The 19,766-nt window shown below is 40.2% G+C and overlaps 1 protein-coding gene across 1 annotated transcript in view; it reads right to left on the bottom strand.

Moving 5' to 3' along the window:
* Positions 1–19,766, bottom strand: part of tub (TUB bipartite transcription factor) — a 138,762-nt gene that overhangs the window by 28,383 nt on the left and 90,613 nt on the right. The window contains exons 2-3 of the mRNA XM_036586166.1: positions 18,664–18,715; positions 8,996–9,158 (exon numbers count right to left, since the gene is read on the bottom strand). Of these exons, the coding sequence (XP_036442059.1) occupies positions 8,996–9,158; positions 18,664–18,715 (215 nt within the window). The remainder of the gene's footprint in view (positions 1–8,995; positions 9,159–18,663; positions 18,716–19,766) is intronic.

Here is a 19,766-nt window from a genome sequence, read left to right as displayed (position 1 = left end):
AACACTATTGTGATTAATTATATCAAAATATGCTTTCCTGTGCATATTGTAAACATCGTTACATGACCAAATCGATCATAAAAATCATTGTAAGTTTATTAGTATTTTTTTAATGTACAGGCTCTACAGGTCCTTTTTTGTCTGTTCCAACATAAACATTAAACTAAATATTAGGGGTGTATCGGTATGTGTATTCGTCCCGAGCTGTCAGGGTACGAATGTCACGATTCGGACATGCAGTCATATGGAGAACACACACTATGTGCAAACACTGATGAACATAATCCAGAACCACACCCTTTCTCTGCAGGTAACATTAGCTCTAAAATGATTCAGCCCTATCGAGGGTTCATAACTGCACCAGCGTCCTAATCCTGACCCACAATCAGCTGTGACGCTGAGGCTGTCAAAAGATTCAGCGAAAAGCCGTATAAATTTTCCTGCGTTTTCTCTGCTCCTGATTACAAAATCACCACACAAATGACTTTAAAGTGCAAAGGACACACACTGTAGACGGCAGCAACTACCTCAGGGAGGACTATACAACACTAGGCGGAACAAACTGTAACTTGCACTAAAGTCTGTTTAAAATAAATAAAAGAAATCTAGACTCATGCATTTGGGTGTTTTTGTTGCTTTTATCTGCTGTACCAAACTAAACCATGATGTCCAGACCGCGGTGTGAACCGAACGGTGACTTCTGTGTACCGTTACACCCATATTAAATATCATGATGCATGTTTTCTTGAAAATGTCTTGAAGTTTCAGGATATAATATCTTTGCCATATCACCCACCCCCACGTCCTTTGTGCGCTAAAACTCACACTCGGATACAGTATCAACCAGCAAAGAATTCTCAGGCATTTGTCCTTGAAGTAAGGTCTAATAGGAAACTCACTTTAGCGCTGCGGTGTAGCTCCGTGCGCCGTCTCTTACGTAAGGCTGTGGTCTACTGTGCTGCCTTTAAGACCAGATCTGACACACAATTCTCAGTTTTTGTTTTCCAATAAAACTCAACACAGTTCAACAGAACTTCAGCGCATCTGCTCTAGTCGGAGCCCACACACACTCTCAGCGCCTAAGTTGTGTAACCAACTTCAAACTGTCAGTCAAACAGCACAAAGGGATCAATGGATTAGTCATGGAGCAAAAAGCAAAGAGAGATAAGGGCTTGAATTTTGGAACAATGTAAGCGAGTGAAAGAAAGTTCTACAAATACTCATGTTTTGGAGAAGAAAAAATGTTTAAATTTAAACAGCTTGCATAATTCAGCAGATGGAAATGATATGTGCTGTGTAACTGTGAATAGCTCTACAACAATGCCTCGCTCTCACTCGGGTTCAGCCTGGCTGATCCTGCTCTATGAAACTTCAAATACTGAGGATAATGTGGGGGTTCATAGTGTTCATTGTTCACCACACGCTGCAACATTGCTTCAGGATATATCGCTCAAAGACAAAGACCTGTCAGGATAACTATGATGGACAAGCAATAGCTGGCTTGACTTGACTAGCTGGAGGGGAAGTGTCTCAGATACATAACACCATCAAATGTTCAGACGTAATGGTCAGCGTTGGGGGTGGCACAAGGTAACAGGTTATACAGTAATGTGATCACTTTTTGCTGTAGTAAGGTAGTGTAATGCATTACAGCGTAAAGTCTTGTTTTCTTGTCATTATAAAATGTTATAATATAAATGCCAAAGATGTCCAACTAGAATTAAGTGTGTAATATACACCGATCAGGCATAACATTCTGACCACCTCCTTGTACGCTCATTGTCCATTTTATCAGCTCCACTTACTATATAGGTGCACTAGTGTGTGTTGCGCTGGTCTGAGTGGATCAGACACAGCAGTGCTGCTGGAGTTTTTAAACACCTCAGTGTCACTGCTGGACTGAGAATAGTCCACCAAACCAAAAATATCCAGCCAACAGTGTCCTGTGGGCAGCGTCCTGTGACCACTGATGAAGGACTAGAGAATGACCAACACAAACTGTGCAGCAGCAGATGAGCTACCGTCTCTGACTTTACATCTACAAGGTGGACTGACAAGGTAGGAGTGTCTAATAGAGTGGACAGTGAGTGGACACAGTGTCTGATCCACTCGTACCAGCACAACACACACACTAACACACCACCACCACCACATCAGTGTTACTGCAGTGCTGAGAATGATCCACCACCCAAATAGTACCTGCTCTGTGAGGGTCCATGGGGGTCCTGACCACTGAAGAACAGGGTAAAAGGGGGCTAACAAAGTATCAGAGAAACAGATGGACTACAGTCTGTAACTGTAGAACTACAAAGTGCACCTATATAGTAAGTGGAGCTGATAAAATGGACAATGAGCGTAGAAACAAGGAGGCGGTCATAATGTTACGCCTGATTGGTGTATGCATGTGACAGTGTCATTGTGCACCCAAGTAGTTTGTATGGTCTGTGTCTTTATTCATTCATAAAAGGCAAAAAAAAAATGCAGCAAAACCTTCAATTCCTGACCGTTATTAAACAAAATACTAGTTTAATGTTTTGTGCTGCGTGCACATTCTTTCTGGTAGTCTACCAGGCTTGAAATGGGTGAAGAATATATCATTCTCTTTTACAAATGATCATTTTTAGTGACAGGCCGTTTTAATCATGTCTACTGTAATTGGCAGTTCACGCTAATTTCTTTCTAAATAAATTGCAGAAAAGGTCTTTCAGCTTTTCTCTTTCTAGTTTCCAGATCCAGACAGTAAAGTAACTCCATTACAGTTTGACAGATGTAATTAGTAATTTGTTATAGATTACTTTAAGTAACCACCCCAACACTGTCCATAGTTTTAAAGAAATATCAATTCTAATTAACATGGAAATAAAGCTACATGAAAGTGGAAATATGAGGTAATCTGAAATTGGATTGAGGAGAAAATATTTCCCCAAACAGATGTACTCTGTCCTGGAGACTGCAGTAAAGGTCTTTAGCGAGGAAATGAGATCAACACACTAATTCCGCTATTGGGTCACCATATTTTGGACAGGCACTTTTATTTTTATTTATTGCTGGGTCGATATCCAGCCAGATCACTGACGGAGAACAAAGCAGTGTTCCCACTAAAGCTCTGAAATCCTGCCATTGGCTTGGCTTAATTTAGGCAGGTCAAGAATGAAATGGCACTGTGAAGACAGCTTGTTTAACTGTGAGTGGGCCAGGCTGGAAATCAATAGGATAACTCAAGCGACTATCCCCTGCTGTGTGGAGAATCAGAGCTTTGTTTGTTGAAATGTTCATGCTGCATTTCCATTTTCAATCACCAGCCTTCCCAAGGCACCGCTCCGGCAGCTAGAATCGATACTGCTGTGTCAACACAAAGACCATTTGGAATAATGTCTCTGTGCCTTTGGTACAAGATGTCCCTTCCTACTGACATAAGAAGAGGTTTACAGTCTGTCTTAGACTACCATTCAACTCACTTCATGTCATAATCATTTGTTTTATCACATGCATTAATATTTTTTTACAATGTAGGTTTATTATTACAAATGCCAAAAGGTATTTTTAGATGCTTTATCATATTTCTAGTAGTTTGGAGACAACAGTAAGAGGCACATGTAAATGTCATATTCTGAGGACAATTTTTTTTTCCACCACAGTGCATGACAAAAATAAAGAACCCCTAAGGGGTTGTGGTAAAAAAAACAAAAAAAACAAAACACCATTGCATTCCCTCGCAAATGGTTTGCATTCGCTTGCAAAAGCTGTGTTTTGCTTAAGCTCAGACACAAAGCAGCTCATTGAATATCCGTTGATCTTGGATTGAAATATAAAGACGTGTCGCTTCTCAAAATCAAACATGATTCTGCTGTTAGTGACTCAAACTGAAACTGAGACTGAGATCGAGTTTCCTCGTACAGTAAAAGCTACATTTACAGAGACTGCAGAGAACAATAGCTGAATAAACTCAGCACAGACTGGCCAAACTGAGCAAACAGCTTTTTAGTTATGCTAAAAACAAAGCTCTAATGTAAGCAATGTCGTTGGGCACCTCTGGTCCTACGTTTGCTTGCTGTCTGACAAGCATATATTTTGCAAGGGAACGCAACGTCATTAACTTTAAACCAAGGCCCCTTAGGGGCTCCCCTGGGGGGAGGGGCTGTTTATTCAGTATTTTTATTCAGTATATTTGTTATTGTAGTGTGTAGAATACTTAGTAGTAGGAGTTGTTAAAGAGAGACTGTAGGAAAATAGGTGGAAAAACTGCTATGCTAGGTGGTGGGAAAATAAATGCCGGGAACGGCAAACAAAGGAGGCACCTACGACTACTGTGCTCAACAAAGGAAAACTAAAAAAAGAACACAAACCACCCTCAAGCTCGAGAGGGCATACAGGTGAGTTCAGCTCACCAACCTCCCTTGAAATTGTCTTTTCCTTTGGATCTCGCTCTTTTCTTCTCTGTTGCCTGTTTCAGTGCTCTTTCCTTTATCTTTGCTTTTATTACTTTTTGTCTTTTGCTTTCGTTCCTTCTTTCTCTCTTTATACTCACCTGAAGTACTGTACCGGTTACCCCTCTACACAGGTGTAACACTGAGCTGCCATTTGTGCGAGCTTTTATGCAGCACTCCCCAGGTGCAACTGGTCAGCCCTGATTATCACTAGGGCTTCTGGGAGTTGGAGTTCTGGGAGCTGCGCCTAGCAGCTCTCCTGGCACGATGCCTAGGCCCCCTAGTGGCAGCTGGCGTCATGGCCTGACCCCTTACAGTAGTAATACTGTAGACCATTGGCTTGGTGCTAATGTGACATTATAGCGTTTTTCATAAAGGTACTAGAAGAAATTAGCATTATTGAGACAGATTAAGGTTACTTACGCACGATTTTCCTAAAAACCCACTGGGGCTACAGTGACGCCTCAGTGTTTGCACTAGAATTCCTGTACTGCTAATCAGAAAATTTCTGGTGAGAAAAATTGAACTGTCTCTGGTACAGACTACATGATTCAAACATGAGTTCGGGCTCGACGTCTGCTGTTGTGCCTCAACGACTCAAAAAATTCAAACAGTTATTGGAAAGTATGCCAGCAGATCTGTGAACATCGTCTGTGCCCTGCACCCTGTGCATTCCAGGCCAAAGAAGAAGGAAACTTGATTTACTTACAGCTTTAAAACTGAAATATACCCCAAAGGGATAAATGTTTGCTCATAAAAATGGAACGTATAGCAAATAGGATATATCTAAGCTTATCGCTTTCACAAGACAGCTGCTGTGTGGCTGCACGTCTTCCCCAACCCTGCAACCCACAGCCTCAACCACTCCACACTTCTTCAGCCTTAGTCCTGCCTGATGTTTACCATGGCTGATGCACTGATTTGGCTCCATCTCAGCTTTTTAAAAAATGAAGCTGCTGTGTAACTGTTACCTCTGTGTGGGGTTCTGCAGACCCGCCAGACCCACCACAATATCCTGAGGCGTGGGGCTAATTTTCAGTGTCGTGTGCAGGAGCGGGCGGTTAGTCAGCCCAGTACGGGCAGGAACGGGGCAACACATACGTGTAGAGAAATATATGATATATGAAATATATGAAAAATAAATGATAATCACTTGATGATTAGCACATTTCAATATTATCTAATAGTAAAACAACAAAAAGTAATAAACTCAGGCTAAGTAACTCTACGGCATCCAATCTCGTGAACAACACACAAACTGCGTTCTTGTAAGCTATGGAAACCGCTGAGCTTTCAGACAGTCAGAGCTGTGGAAAGTGCTGTAACACTAAAGCTAACCTCAGGCCACGATTTCACATTATACCCCACACTGGTAGAAATAAAGGTTCTGTGCAGGTATATTTTGTATTCATTAAGGTACAAACAGTGTAAATGTTCCCTCAAAGGTACAACAGGGGTTTTAAGGTCTGATTGTGAACCTTAAATAAGTTTTTCCAGGTGAAAATTCGTATTTGTACTTTTTCATAACCGAATGTTTTAAACAGAACAGTAAAATAAAAGCCTGGAGACGAGACGGGGTGTGTGGAGTCAGTACAGCTTAGAACATATCATTTCAGTGGATTATGGTTCAGTTATGTTCCCTGACTATAGGTACTGAGATGGACCCTTGAGGGTCCCACCCCAGTGACAAGAGGGGCTCCACTCCATTGACAGTGTATCACCTTTTTTTTCTGAGAGTGTATTCTGTAAGTGTCGAGGGGTGGGGCATTGTCCAAGTGAAGCTTTTTAAAATGTTGTTACTAAAGCAACCTCTTTTTTTGGTCATTTTCTTTAAAAAAAAAAAAAATATCTACTCACTTCCATTTTTTTCCACTCATTTAGAACATAAACACCAATCACAAACCAAAAATCCACTTCGGCTACAAATCACAGGAAAGGTTAACGTTCAGAAGAAATTGTGGATAACATGAAAGAATGTACCTCTCATCACATCCGGCATTTGCTTTTTAATGTTGTGACTGTATTTGGTTGCTAAATTTGACTAAAATGTGTGTATTTTTAAATCATATTGCTTTAAAAAAATGATGGCCTAAACTGAGAGGATCTTTAATTTAAAGGTCTTTATGTCCCTTCACACAGACTCAGATACAGTCAGCATCTTTCAGGTTGCTCTACTGTAGCAGACTGAGCCAGCGCCGCGTTTCTAATGTTCGAAACTGTTAAGAATGTTGAAATGTGAGGTAAACAAAGCAGGATACGAGTGATACGGCAAGATATTGTCAGCTTGTTATCTACCGCCAGTTGATTATATTTTATTTATAGAGCAATTTTCATACCGGTGGCAGCGCAAAGTGCTTTACAGACAGGTGATAATGTTTTACAGCTATTGACAAGTCAACGACAGATCAAGTTTAAAAGAAATAGCAAACAGACACAGAACTTCAACTGAACATTAAGTTAGAGAGATACGTTTAATAAATAATAAAAGCTGAACTGAGCTCCACAGTTTGGAAGCAGAATAACTGAAAGAGTCTCTCCACGTTTTCTGTGTTTTACTGAAGGTGTTTGTAGGTCAGTATCTGCAGATCTAAGATCATAAACAGACACTCTGTGATGTAAGCTGTGCTTTAGGGTCATTTAGAGCCTTAAAAACCAGCAGCAGAGCTTTAAAGTCTATCCTGAACGATCCAGGCAGTGCAGCTCTTTTAAAGCAGGACTGATCTGATCTCTCTGTTTAGTTTAATTTAGGATGCTGCTGCATTTTGTACGAGTGGTAAAGGATGTATTGTTTTCTTAGGGAGTCCAGTAAGAAGATCACTAAAGTGATCAACTCTGCTGTAACAAATGCATTAATATTAACATCACTTTGAGATAGTCTGATAGTTTGATAGTGATAGCTAGCTAGTTTAGTAGCAGATTTATTTCCTTTGCTAAAGCTAGAAAAAAGCTTTTACATCAAAGGTGTACTTCTGCGTGACAGCTACATATGTCTAACCCGGTTTACTCAGTGTCCAGTTTTAAATAATCACATAGCAACACATTCAATGTAACAACAAATGTAGCTTATCCTTAATACTAATAATTTGGATAAACCACTTATCGTAGATCAGGTGGTATGAGCAGGGCGTCCCACCAAAGTTAGAGTGAAACCTATACCACTGTAACTCTCAAACAATTCAACATTACCAAAAAAATCTTATTGTACCAATGCAGCAGTGGTGGACAGTAACGAAGTAAATGTAATTCATTACTGTACTTAAGTAGTTTTTTTCATGTATCTGTACTTTACTGACTTTTTACTTTCACTCCACTACATTTCAAAGTCAAATATCTGACTTTTTACTCCACTACATTTAGCAAAATCTGTCCTTCCTTTTGGTTTATGTGTGCATAAAAATGTAACGTCAAAACGAAAGAAGAGCGAAGCAAAAACACCAATCAGGGCACATCACACTTTGTTTTGAGCTTGTTTTGACCTGTTGGTCATACCGACCCAGTGCAGCACACGGTTCAACATCAGTGCAGCAGCATAAAACTTTGGGAGAGTCTATTCAACATAAATGATGAACTAACCTAACTTTGTGTAAACAGACCACAATATAGAAATATGTACTCATATGCAGTTGTGACTGACGTGTCTTTTTCTGAATTTATACAAACACATTTCATTTTATAGTAAATTAGTTTTGGCTAGTTTATGTTTATAAACAGAGACCTACAGATGCAGTTTAGTAAAGGAAACTCATTTGTGAATCTGAGTTTAAAGTTTTTATTAAACTTAAACTTGCAAATAAATCTTAAACTGAAACTTTGCTTGTTTGTAAAAAGTGATTTCAGAGCCACTCAGTTCTACCTGATGGAAACTGTTTGCCTTCAGTGTTTTGTGCTTTTGATCATTTTAATAGACATCAGCGTCACTAATTAATGACATTCCATTAAAAGACTGGTGTTATGAGAGGGACACTAGAATATTTTCACCTAAAATGAGTTAATGAAGCGAGTCTTGTTATAAATATTATAATAGGACATCAGAGCCATAATTAATCTTTTAGTACTTTCACTTTTGATACTTAAGTACATTTGAAGGCAAATACTTTAGTACTTTTACTCAAGTGGAGGTCTGAAGGGAGGAACTTCTACTTTTACTGGAGTAATATTTAACCTGGGTATCTCTACTTTAACTGCAGTACAGGATTTGTGCATTTCGTCCACCACTGCAGTGCAGTATTACCAGTACTGTCAACCCGGACTTAAGTTCTTTTACTGTTGTGACACAATGCTGATGTGTCCTATCAGGAATCCTTGATTCCAACCTTTAGAACAGTAGTGTACAATGGCTGACAGGAGCTGTGCTTAAGGTGTGGGAAGGACAGACTGCTCCTAAATGTGCCATGTCAGGGCCTGCTGATGTACCATTGTGTAGAGTTCTGTTTCAGCCCTAATCTAAACACGTCTGATCCAATTAATCCATCATCAGGTGTTTTGGAGCTCTCACCAAACCAGGACGTGGGCACCTCTCCACTAATGGGGCTCTGGTAGCTAAGTGTGGGTCAGGCAGATGTTCGTACCATGGTAGATGGTGCTGCTGTTGCTGCTTAGGTAGGACTCTACAAGCGGAGCCTGCTCCTCAGACTGCCTGGTCCTCCGGGTCCGTGAGCGCCCCTCCAGATTTGACTGCACCATCAGTGGCTCCTGTCGTTTCTTCTTCTGCTTCTGCTCCAAGAGAGCTCGCTGCAACACACGCACACAATATTACATAAGCTTACATTTCTGTAGAAAACATAAATGGCTGCTTAAAATACCATCTGGGCTTCCAAGCTTTCTTACAACACTGCACCTACAAAACAGCACCATTTATAAACCAGCAAGTCTCATTATTTTCAGCCGATGCAATAAATAGACAAGGATTTGCATGAAAGGAGACTAAAGTGACCTCTGAGTGGACCATGGAAAAGTCTCAGTCAATCTTGCTAATAGGCATCAAGCAAAGAAAAACAACCTCATAGGCGGAGTTTGGGAGGGAGTAAGGGGTGCGCTGAGCAGGGGGTGCACTCTGTCATTATGGGGAAATAATGTAAAGCGATTATTTTCCTATAACACTGGCAGCTTGGATTGTATTACTGCTTTGACAAATGCATCTGTTCTTCTTTCAAGCCCCCCCATATTTCAGTTCCGTTTTCACTCTGTATTCATTCATCTAGCCTACAATTCCTAGCTAAATACAATGAATGAAATACAATGGATATGTAATTTCTTTGCTAAAGGTAAAACCTCAGATACAGAAGAAACTGTCATCTCTGTTCTAGAGAGATACCCTGTATGTCCAAAATTGTGTTTCTGGGTCATCCTACAGAAACGTCCACTTTTCTGTCCCTAGCGTTTACAGATATATTACACTTAAAAACCATGTTAGGGTTACAATTTATTTATATTTTATAATAAAGCAATAAGTTATTTTAACAATGACACCTTCTTGAGCCTCAATTTAGCAACATTGGTTTTAAATCTATTATCTAGAATTCCAAGCACCACAGAAGAGCTCGTCCCCACAGTCATGTGTGAAGGCTGAGGCCATATTTTGAGGTAAAAAACATGTTTTTCTGCCATTTTAACTACAATAATCTATACATGACTATGGAATATATAAATTAAAACAATTAAAACAAATGGCAAAAAAATATTATAAAATATATAATTAGAGTTGTTGTCCCCAGGAGTCGTGTCACTAGTGTTACTGCGTAACAAAAAATCTCTTATTTTGAAATAAAAGTCACACTGATGACATCACTTGACTTCCTTTTACCTGTTTTCTGAGGATCTATGAAGAAAAGCTCATGGTGAGTCCACTGTGTCTTTCAGTTATCAGAGATTTTCTCATTTCAGCTCATGATTTCATATGAAGCTTTTAGCTGAAGTCACTGGTGTGACCGACTTTATTCTGAGGTAACTGTGAAAAAATAGAATACAAATTAAATTAAATTTAGATTAAATTCCATATTTTAGTGGATATTCCATGATTGACAACATGTGGTTTGATGCTCTGTGGCAGTTATTTTGTAAAATTCGTTAAAATGTCTCTGGTGTTCCTTTATTATGTGTAACACCAATGAGGATCAGTAACACCAGTGACTCCTATGGACAGATAGAAAAGTGGACGTTTCTGTAGAATGACCCAGATACCTCCTTATCTAACATTGTCCAAAATCAAGGGTTTTAAAAGGGCTTTTGTCCCATTTTGGTGCCGTTACAGGTTCTACTCTTCTCAGAAGGCTTTACACTGTAAACCCTGACAAGTACAGTTTACTCAAACCATATGTTGCATCACCATATTGCTGGACGATTTGATGATGTTTATAAAAATGGAAGTGGACGCTTCGACAGAAGTGTGTTGGTACTGGTACAGTAATCTTGATGAGGCTAACAAACACAGCACAGGTATACATGACACAAACTCTACTGTTGCAGAAACCTGAGCTTTTAAGTTAAAATAAGTAACTACTACATTGTTTAATTCGTTCATTTTCACATCACTGACGTAATTATAATGATTAGAAGCTGAAATGTACCAAAAAAAAAAAAGTTACATACTCTTCTGCCAACCTTGAGAAAAACTACTGATTAGCAGTGATTAAAGCTTCATTGTTATAACCAAACTGAACACACTCATGGTTAGAATACCTAAAACCTGTAAAATGCATTCAAAGTTATATTTATAGATATGAATGTGTTGTTTGTTTGAAAACAACATCAAGGAAAAATAAGAGCTAATAAACAGAAATCAACTAGCTGGCTAGGAATTCTGGGTGACTCAGCTCCGAACTCTCTCATTACTCATGAGTTTGTTCTTCTCACAAAAATAGTACACCTGAATTATTAATCAGACGGTACGAACAACTGGCCTGGATTGAGTGATAACAAATTGCAAGAAAGAAAGTAATTATAACTTGATTATTTAAGGACAAATAATGTCAGGGCTTTCAGTGCAGTTTATACAAAACGTGGGCCAAAGCTGGACCCACTTTACACTCTTTATGCAGCGGAATTCTGTAACTTTTCCATGAAATTTCAAGACCAAACATTTACCATTGTGCTGGGTGACACATCCACCTACACTGTTGAAAACGAAGGTCAGCTCAACTTGAAATGTTAAGACTGTTTACCCCATTTTACCCTGTTCTTCCATGGTGAGGACCCCCACAGGACCACTGCAACGCAGGTATTATTTGAGTAGTAGATCATTCTCAGCACTGCAGTGACACTGACATGCTGGAGACATGTTAGTGTGTGTTGTGCTGGTGCAAGTGGATCAGACACAACAGTGCTGCTGGATTTTTAAACACTGTGTCCCCAGGACGCTGTTGGCTGCATATTTTTGGTTGGTGGACTATTCTCAGTCCAGCAGCAACACTGAGGTGTTTAAAGACTCCAGCAGCACTGCTGTGTCTGATCCACTCACACCAGCACAACACAAACTAACACACCACTGTCACATCGGTGTCACTGCAGTGCTGAGAATGAAATAATACCCGCTCTGTGGTGGTCCAGTGGGGGTAAAAGGGGGCTAGCAAAGCATGAAGGTAGACTTTTGTGTATGTATATTATATATATATATATATATATATATATATATATATATATATATATATATATATATATATATAGTAGAGATCTACACACAAGCAGTCAAGTGTGTATCAGTGCAGGATTTTGACTATTGTGTTACTGCTTCCTCATACACGGCACATAAGCTCCCACTTTATCCATGAGCATTGTAATAATCGCAAGCTGTAATTAACCTCACAGCGGCTGCATAGGAATCACTTCAGGGAACAGAACAGAAACCCATTGTAAAGTACGTTGCTAAGAAATATTATATAAGGACTCTCATTAAATTTCCCTTTGACAGTGTAATTTGCGCAGTCTCCACTGCAGGTCCCCTCAAAACATCTACTAGTCTCTAACTTGTGCGTGTGCTTCATCAAAGTCCATGTCCCAGTCCCTGTGCTCATCCAAGTCATTTCAAGTCATCCGTTATCCCACTTTCTGCTAATTACTTTTGCTCCCTGACGAAGAATTCCAGTTCTGCAGCCACACGAGCTTGAAGTGAAACATAAAAAAGGTCTCTAATTTCCTGTGTAAGACTCTCCGGGGGGAGTTAAAGTGTGAGTGGGGCAACATGCACAACAACATGACTTTGAAACAGGCTACCTTTGAACATGTGCATCACTAAGGCTGAGGCAAAATCAGCTTTGCACTGAGAGATGCTGCAGCCTTTGCTTCCTTGATAAAACATTCAGAGCCCCAGAAGGCAAAGCACACCACCACAGCAACTCTCCATTTTGGGTCGCTCCCACTCAGCCTGCTTTGCCTTTGCAGTGCCATACATTACGTAAGCTTTCAGAAATGGAGGGACATCCCAGCACACAAGTCTATAAAATATTGAGGGAGTCCCTGGCAGCGCTGGAGAGTGAACTATGTGCATATTCTGCTAAGGTAAATGCTAAAGCAGTCAAGCAGAAAGGCTTCACCCAAACTGCCCTCTAACTAAACCCTGCCAGAGTGTGCACAGGGGAAATCTTCCTACTCTTACACCAGGACTGCAGCCAGCCGTGCAGCAGCCTGAGGAATTATACATGATGTGACAAACAAGACTCCTCATGTGTGTTTCAACAGGCACCTGCATGTGCTACGCAAGCGAATACCAGAACTTCCATGGGCTTACTATGTGGTATTATATGCAAAGGGCATAAAAGCCAAGCCGTATAAAGGATAAACAGAGATGGTTATACCAAAAATCAAATGTAGACAATTATCCAACACATTTGGTATCTAAAGTTGGCTGCTTTATTTTTGCATTGCAGCTACAAGGCTAATTCTATAGTCTCTGGGGTCGGCATCATATTAGAAACTCAGAAGGGGAAAAAATGAATGCAATTTTCAAAAATCGCACTAATCACACCCAGTGGTAGACCATGCAAACTCAGAGTGGGACCACCGAGTGCTGAAGCGTATGGTGGTAAAAATATATCCTATAAAAAAGCCTATCCTATAAAATAAATCATGCTGCCACTGGACTGGAGCAGTAGATACGTGTTCTCCGAAGTAATGAATCACATAGTTTCACTATCTGGCAGGCCAATGGATGAATTTGGGTTTGACGGATGTCAGAAGAACGCTACCTACCAGAATACATATTGCCAATAGTAAAGTTTGGCTGAGGAGGGATTATGGTCTGGGCTGTTTTACAGGGCCTTAGTTCCAGTTAAATGTTAATGCTACTGCATACAAAGACATGTTATACAACTATACGCTTCCAACATTGTGGCAACAGTCCGGGGAATGACCTTCCTGTTCCAGCACGACTGTGCCTCAGCGCACAAATCGAGGTCCATAAAGACACAGTTTGACGAGTCTGGTGTGGAGGAACTCTTGTGGCCTCTTGTAGTTCCCTGACCTCAACTCCACTCAACACCTTGGGGATTAATTGGAATGTTGATTCCAAGACAGGCCTTCTCAACCAACCTCAGTGCCTGAACTCACACAATGCTCTTTTGACTGAGCACAAATTCAAAATTCACTCCAAAATGTTGTGTTAAAGGCTGTTATCGCCTCCAATGATGGGGGGTTGGGGGAGTAGGGGGGTTGGGACAACTCTGTATTGCATGGTTTTTAATGAGATGTCCAACAAGGTAATTTAGGTGATGGGTCAGCTGTCCTCATACCTTTCCCATGCAATGCCCATATTAGAAACTCCAGGTCTGGTTAACTCTACTAAAGGCATTTTTGAAAATTTCCCTTCCTTGCACAGACGCACTTCACCCACACACAGCATACACACACTGAGCTGTATACTAGTGAGCTTTCTCTGTCCTAAGTGCCTCTTACTGAACACCTTCTCCAACTGAACTAATTGTGAAGTACTAACACCGTGCACTATTAGCTGGGAAAGTGCACTTGTGCTGCTTATTGAAATGCAAAGGTGGAAGACTCTTAAGGATGGAGACACATAGGCTGGTTGAGGTGATGCATCCCAACCACTGCCTTGAGAGTCATTCCACAAAAGCAGACAGACAATCAACATGGTAATATGGCTTTATGCTCCTCTGAGGTTCTTCAGAGGGAGGCGAGGGCTGTGGGCTGTATTGACTGCTTTGGCCTGAAATATGGAGCAACATGTGCTCATCTCTCCCACCGCCCACTTCATCCATGAGTGTTTGCAGCCTTGTTTCGGCTAGAACTCAGTGCAGTAGAGAAGACTGTTTTGAGCTGATGTCCTCCAGACTCCCCCACAGCAGCTGATGTCCTCCAGACTCCCCCACAGAAAGCCTGATGGATTCTCTTGTTCTCCACCACCTGCAGTTTGACTAATCTTTTGGAGCTGCAGTGCTACAACAAAAATAGTAGGAATACACAGATACAGAATCTCAGCTGACAACGATAAACAATAACTTTATCAAAAAAATGACAATGTAACTGGATTGTTTACTCAGCCAAATTCGTGCTCCAAAACAGGTTAAAGGCCAAAGTACCTTATTAAAACAGATCAGGCGTTACATTCTGACCACCTCCTTGTTTCTACGCTCATTGTCCATTTTATCAGCTCCACTTACTGTATAGGTGCACTTTGTAGTTCTACAGTTACAGACTGTAGTCCATCTGTTTCTCTGATACTTTGTTAGCCCCCTTTTACCCTGTTCTTCAGTGGTCAGGACCCCCATGGACCCTCACAGAGCAGGTACTATTTGGGTGGTGGATCATTCTCAGCACTGCAGTAACACTGATGTGGTGGTGGTGTTAGTGTGTGTAGTGCTGGTATGAGTGGATCAGACACAGCAGTGCTGCTGGAGTTTTTACACACTGTGTCCACTCACTGTCCACTCTATTAGACACTCCTACCTTGTTAGTCCATCTTGTAGATGTAAAGTCCGAGACGATAGCTCATCTGCTGCTGCACAGTTTGTGTTGGTCATCCTCTAGTCCTTCATCAGTGGTCACAAGACCCTGTTGGCTGGATATTTTTGGTTGGTGGACTATTCCCAGTCCAGCAGTGACATTGAGGTGTTTAAAAACCTCAGCAGTACTGCTGTGTCTGTGTCTGCATTAGTAGTGAAGCAAATAAAGTAGGCAAATGAAAGACAGTAGAAGGTCTATTCACGCCTAAACTACTGGCCGCAGAGGAACTGCCTGACCTGCACTTTGGGTAGTCGCTTCACTGATCTTCTGTTTGTGGGGTTGTAGTGTTGTCCACTATGCTATCCACATCTGTGGTTTAAGAAAAAGATTAAGAAAAACAAAACTGCCCACCAGTGACACAACGCACACGATGAACATATTGAAATAGCCTCTCCGAATCACCACCGTCTGTACAATGACGCTTCTCTCTGTAGAAGTATGTAGATCTGAAGCACTGTAGAAAAAAAATGCATCTATTCTGTTCTTCTGAAAAAAAGGCTCCTTACAGCTGTTTACGATGCCAGCATATGTGACTGAGGATCTTACCAGCTCCAACAGCTAAAATAATTCATTCATAGAGTTTGTCTAGTCAATAACTGCCAACACTTTGAGAGCGCACTGAAAGATTTTAATTGTAGCGCATCTTCAAAAGGAGGAATCCCTGTCAAGGTCTTCTGGGTTTTGGGGCAGCCTTCACAAACAAAGGAGCACAGTATTAGTGCTGTTATTATTACGCCGTCTCCTACACGGCTTCGCAACAAAAAGGCTCTTCAAAGGAGTCTTCCAAAAACTCAAGCGTGCAGAACCCTACCAATGAAAGAACCCTTAAGGCACTTTCATATCCGTCCATTTGATCTGTTTCTGTATGTTTGGGGCTGCTGACACGAGTGTGGGTTTACAGCATGTGTTGCAATTGTTGCAGCTATGCGGAACACTATTCCTCACTAACAACTGACTGAAGCTAACGTTATTTGGAATGTGCTTCTTGCAAATCCAGCCCTCACATCGTTTATTACGAAAGCAAACTGACACCATTCTTTGAAATATTCTCCAGTGCACATCCTGGGAACACCTTTAGACTGTCTTTTCACAGAGTGTTCAGTTTTCTCCTGGGAAATAAAGCCTGGAAATAATCAATGGTTTGTTAAAGGCAACTTATCCTTGGCATGCAGTGCACCATTCCACATAACTACAACTACAAACTACTCTATGCCACCATTTAACCATTTATAATGGAAGTAAAGTGACCAGATGGCAGGGTCCACTGCTGCAATGCAGTGACTAGTCTTTAGTAGCTTTTTTACCCACCTTGTATTCCACTTTCAATGCTCGCAGCAGCTTTAATTAATAATTTATTATCATTGTGCTGCTCTCAACAATATGACACTATAGAAGCAACCAAGGAAATATAACACCAGGCTGATAATATGAGCTATTCAGTCTCCATCAAACAACACACCCACCAACAGTGCCGGTGACTGAAGGGTGACTTGAGAGCCGAACACCTGTTGCAGGCCATTAGCGCGCCGCTTCTTTTCAGATCCTATTCGGAGACGTTTTTGTAGAACTGACAGATCATTCTGAGAAGAGCAAACAGCCACAGTAACTCATCAGAGGCATGTAATTAATTAACTGGTGGTGCCTTCAAGCTGGTGATTAAGTGTGAAGTGACTGGATAGTGAATGTATAGTAATGTCTGTCTAACAGCTGCAGCTGAAAGTGCAACCATCTTTTTTTGCAAGCTTTCTTTGATTCTCACAAACAGACACATCAATCTTTTTTTAAGTGGTGATTCTGTGTTGCTTTGGAACGTTAGAATTAATTCTAATAATATACAATACACTTTATGACCAAAATAAAATGTCTCAAATGAGAAAATCCAAAACAATAATATAATGTGGTGCACAGTTTTACCGTGTATATTCCACTAGTGGGTAAATAGTTCTAGTCAAATCTGTGAATTTAGTGAATTTTTGAAAAAAACAAGACTAGTTAAGCCTAGCTTTGCTTTACACAAGTCAGTCTTCCGCCTATCAGCAGAGAGTCTGGTGCTTTTCACTGCAAAATATGACCAAAACCCACCTTACCTTGTCAGATGCCACTTTACTGACATGCAAAAGCGTAGTGTAGAGGGAGGTGACTGTGACAGATATATTAGCTATACAGATATATACAGGTATATACAGATATATACAGTGGGGTCCAAAAGTATAATACCACTAGTAAAAACACCTCTATTTAACATTCTTTGCTAGCTTAATACAGTGTTTTTCATTACAAATTATATATATATATATATATATATATGTATATATATATATATATATATATATATATATATATAATATATATTTTTTTTTTTTTTTTTTTGTTTTTTTTTACACTGATCGGGCACAACTTCCTGGTTATACATCTATATACATATTATATATAATATAATACTTATAAAATCTCCAAATGGAGAAGGAAAAAACTGTAATATACTGTTTACATTCATGTAAAGTTAGTCTAAACTAACAACAAAGGAATAACCTAGAAAGGTATACAGAGATCAACACTAAATAGAATTTAACTAGAGGACATTCCTGCTGACAGGACTAGAAGTTACAGAGTGATATGAAAATCTTCTTTAAAAAATTTGCTTGAATAAATAGATTAAATAATAGACAACATTTATATATAAAACCTACTGTTAATGCCACATTTCAGGAGTGAAAACAGGACAGCAGATGCAAAAGACAGGAGTAACAAAAAACTGCCACCGACTTAAAAATAAACAATCCAATGTATGACTAAACCTAAACAGTGAAAGGATGCTTGGAACATAGAATCCAATGACTAGAACTGTAGTTTCTTTAAATTCCCATAACAAGAGCTTTCGCTCGTGAGACCCTATGACGTGTTTCAGTGAACGCATTTTCTTCAACGTATAGTGTCTATAATTGGTCCAGTGCGGATGTGTGTTTCAACGAAGGGTATCGGGGACAGGAGATGTCAGCCAGGGACTCACTAAGAGACAGCAACTCACTAAAATTCCAAACCACACCAAAAAGGTTGAATCTGAGATTTCATGTCGCACTGAATTGTATCCTATAGAACTGTGGGGTTTACAGAGCTTGACTCACACTGCCGTCTCTCACGCTCACAGAAACTAATGTATAATTCTCTCCTTCAGCCGCTGAGTGCACAGTCAACAGTTTATGGCCACCAGAACAGCAGGTCGTGTCCCCAGATAGGGGTAAGCTGGGAAACAGCTCAGCAGTTAAAAGCAGGCAGCACTCACCTGCCTATCCAGCTTCTGCTGCCGCAGGTTACTGCCCTCATCATCCAAGGTGCTGCAGAGAGAGAGAGAAGAAAAAAAAACAAGAACAGTTCATTTAAGTACACGACAGAACACAGGCACAGGCAGTCGAGACGGATCAAATACTTTAGAAAAACGAGACAGCCTTGCTTTCAATGTTAAACGTGATCATAAAAATCATACCGATCATTTGTAAGCTTTGTAATCCTGTAACAGACCTACAGTAAAACATAATGCAGCACACAGAGATGGCAGGAGCATCATCCCTTCAACAAATGTGCTGGAGGGGTCGTCTCCGGAGAGCCTAAATTTCTACCAACAGGAAAACGACTCGGGGCTGTTTTGCTGCGTTCTCTGGGGAGTGATCTAAAGCTCTTTAGATGAAGTAGTAGGTGCGAAAATAACACTCCACTTTGCCTTGAAGGAGTGATGGGGCTACTGCACCAGGCACTGAAAGGCAAGAGACATACTGACAGCACAAGAAATCGATGTCCGTGGGTATACGTGACTTCCTAGCTTCAAAAAGCACTGTCGCTTTTCTATGGTAAAAATGCCTCAACCTGAAGGTGGTGATTCTGCACTGTTTTAGAACGTTATGATCAATCTAATAATATTCTGATAATACTGAATATATTATGTGCTCATTTTTGACCAAAGGAAATTACTTTTAAACGTAAAAAAAGTGTATATTCTATTATTGTGTAAATTCTATGTTAAAATCGTTCATCAGTCACATCTGTTTATTGAGTTATCCACTATGCTAAGCAACCAGCTCCCAGTTGGTAAAGGAGAGCCGATAAATCTGCCTTTATGAAAGATTTGTTTGATAATTCAATTTGTTTTATAATTCTGACGTGCTGTTATTGCGATGTCATGAATGCATATACAAAGATAGATTTAGCTAGCTCTCTAGTTAGGTATGAATTAGCATGACATCAGACTCTCTAAACATTACTAGCACAATAACTGACTCGAAGATGATTTCTACACAGGCGCTCACAAACATATCTACAGTTACACATCATAACATCATAAAAATTGTGTAAAAATATGAGCAAAAACCACTCATTCTGTAGCTGATAGCA

The sequence above is a fragment of the Colossoma macropomum genome, unplaced genomic scaffold, assembly GCF_904425465.1.
Source record: "Colossoma macropomum unplaced genomic scaffold, Colossoma_macropomum, whole genome shotgun sequence".
NCBI classification, from domain to species: Eukaryota; Metazoa; Chordata; class Actinopteri; order Characiformes; family Serrasalmidae; genus Colossoma; species Colossoma macropomum.
The sequence above is the reverse complement of the archived record's forward strand: the minus strand, read 5'-3'. Positions and strand labels throughout refer to the sequence as shown.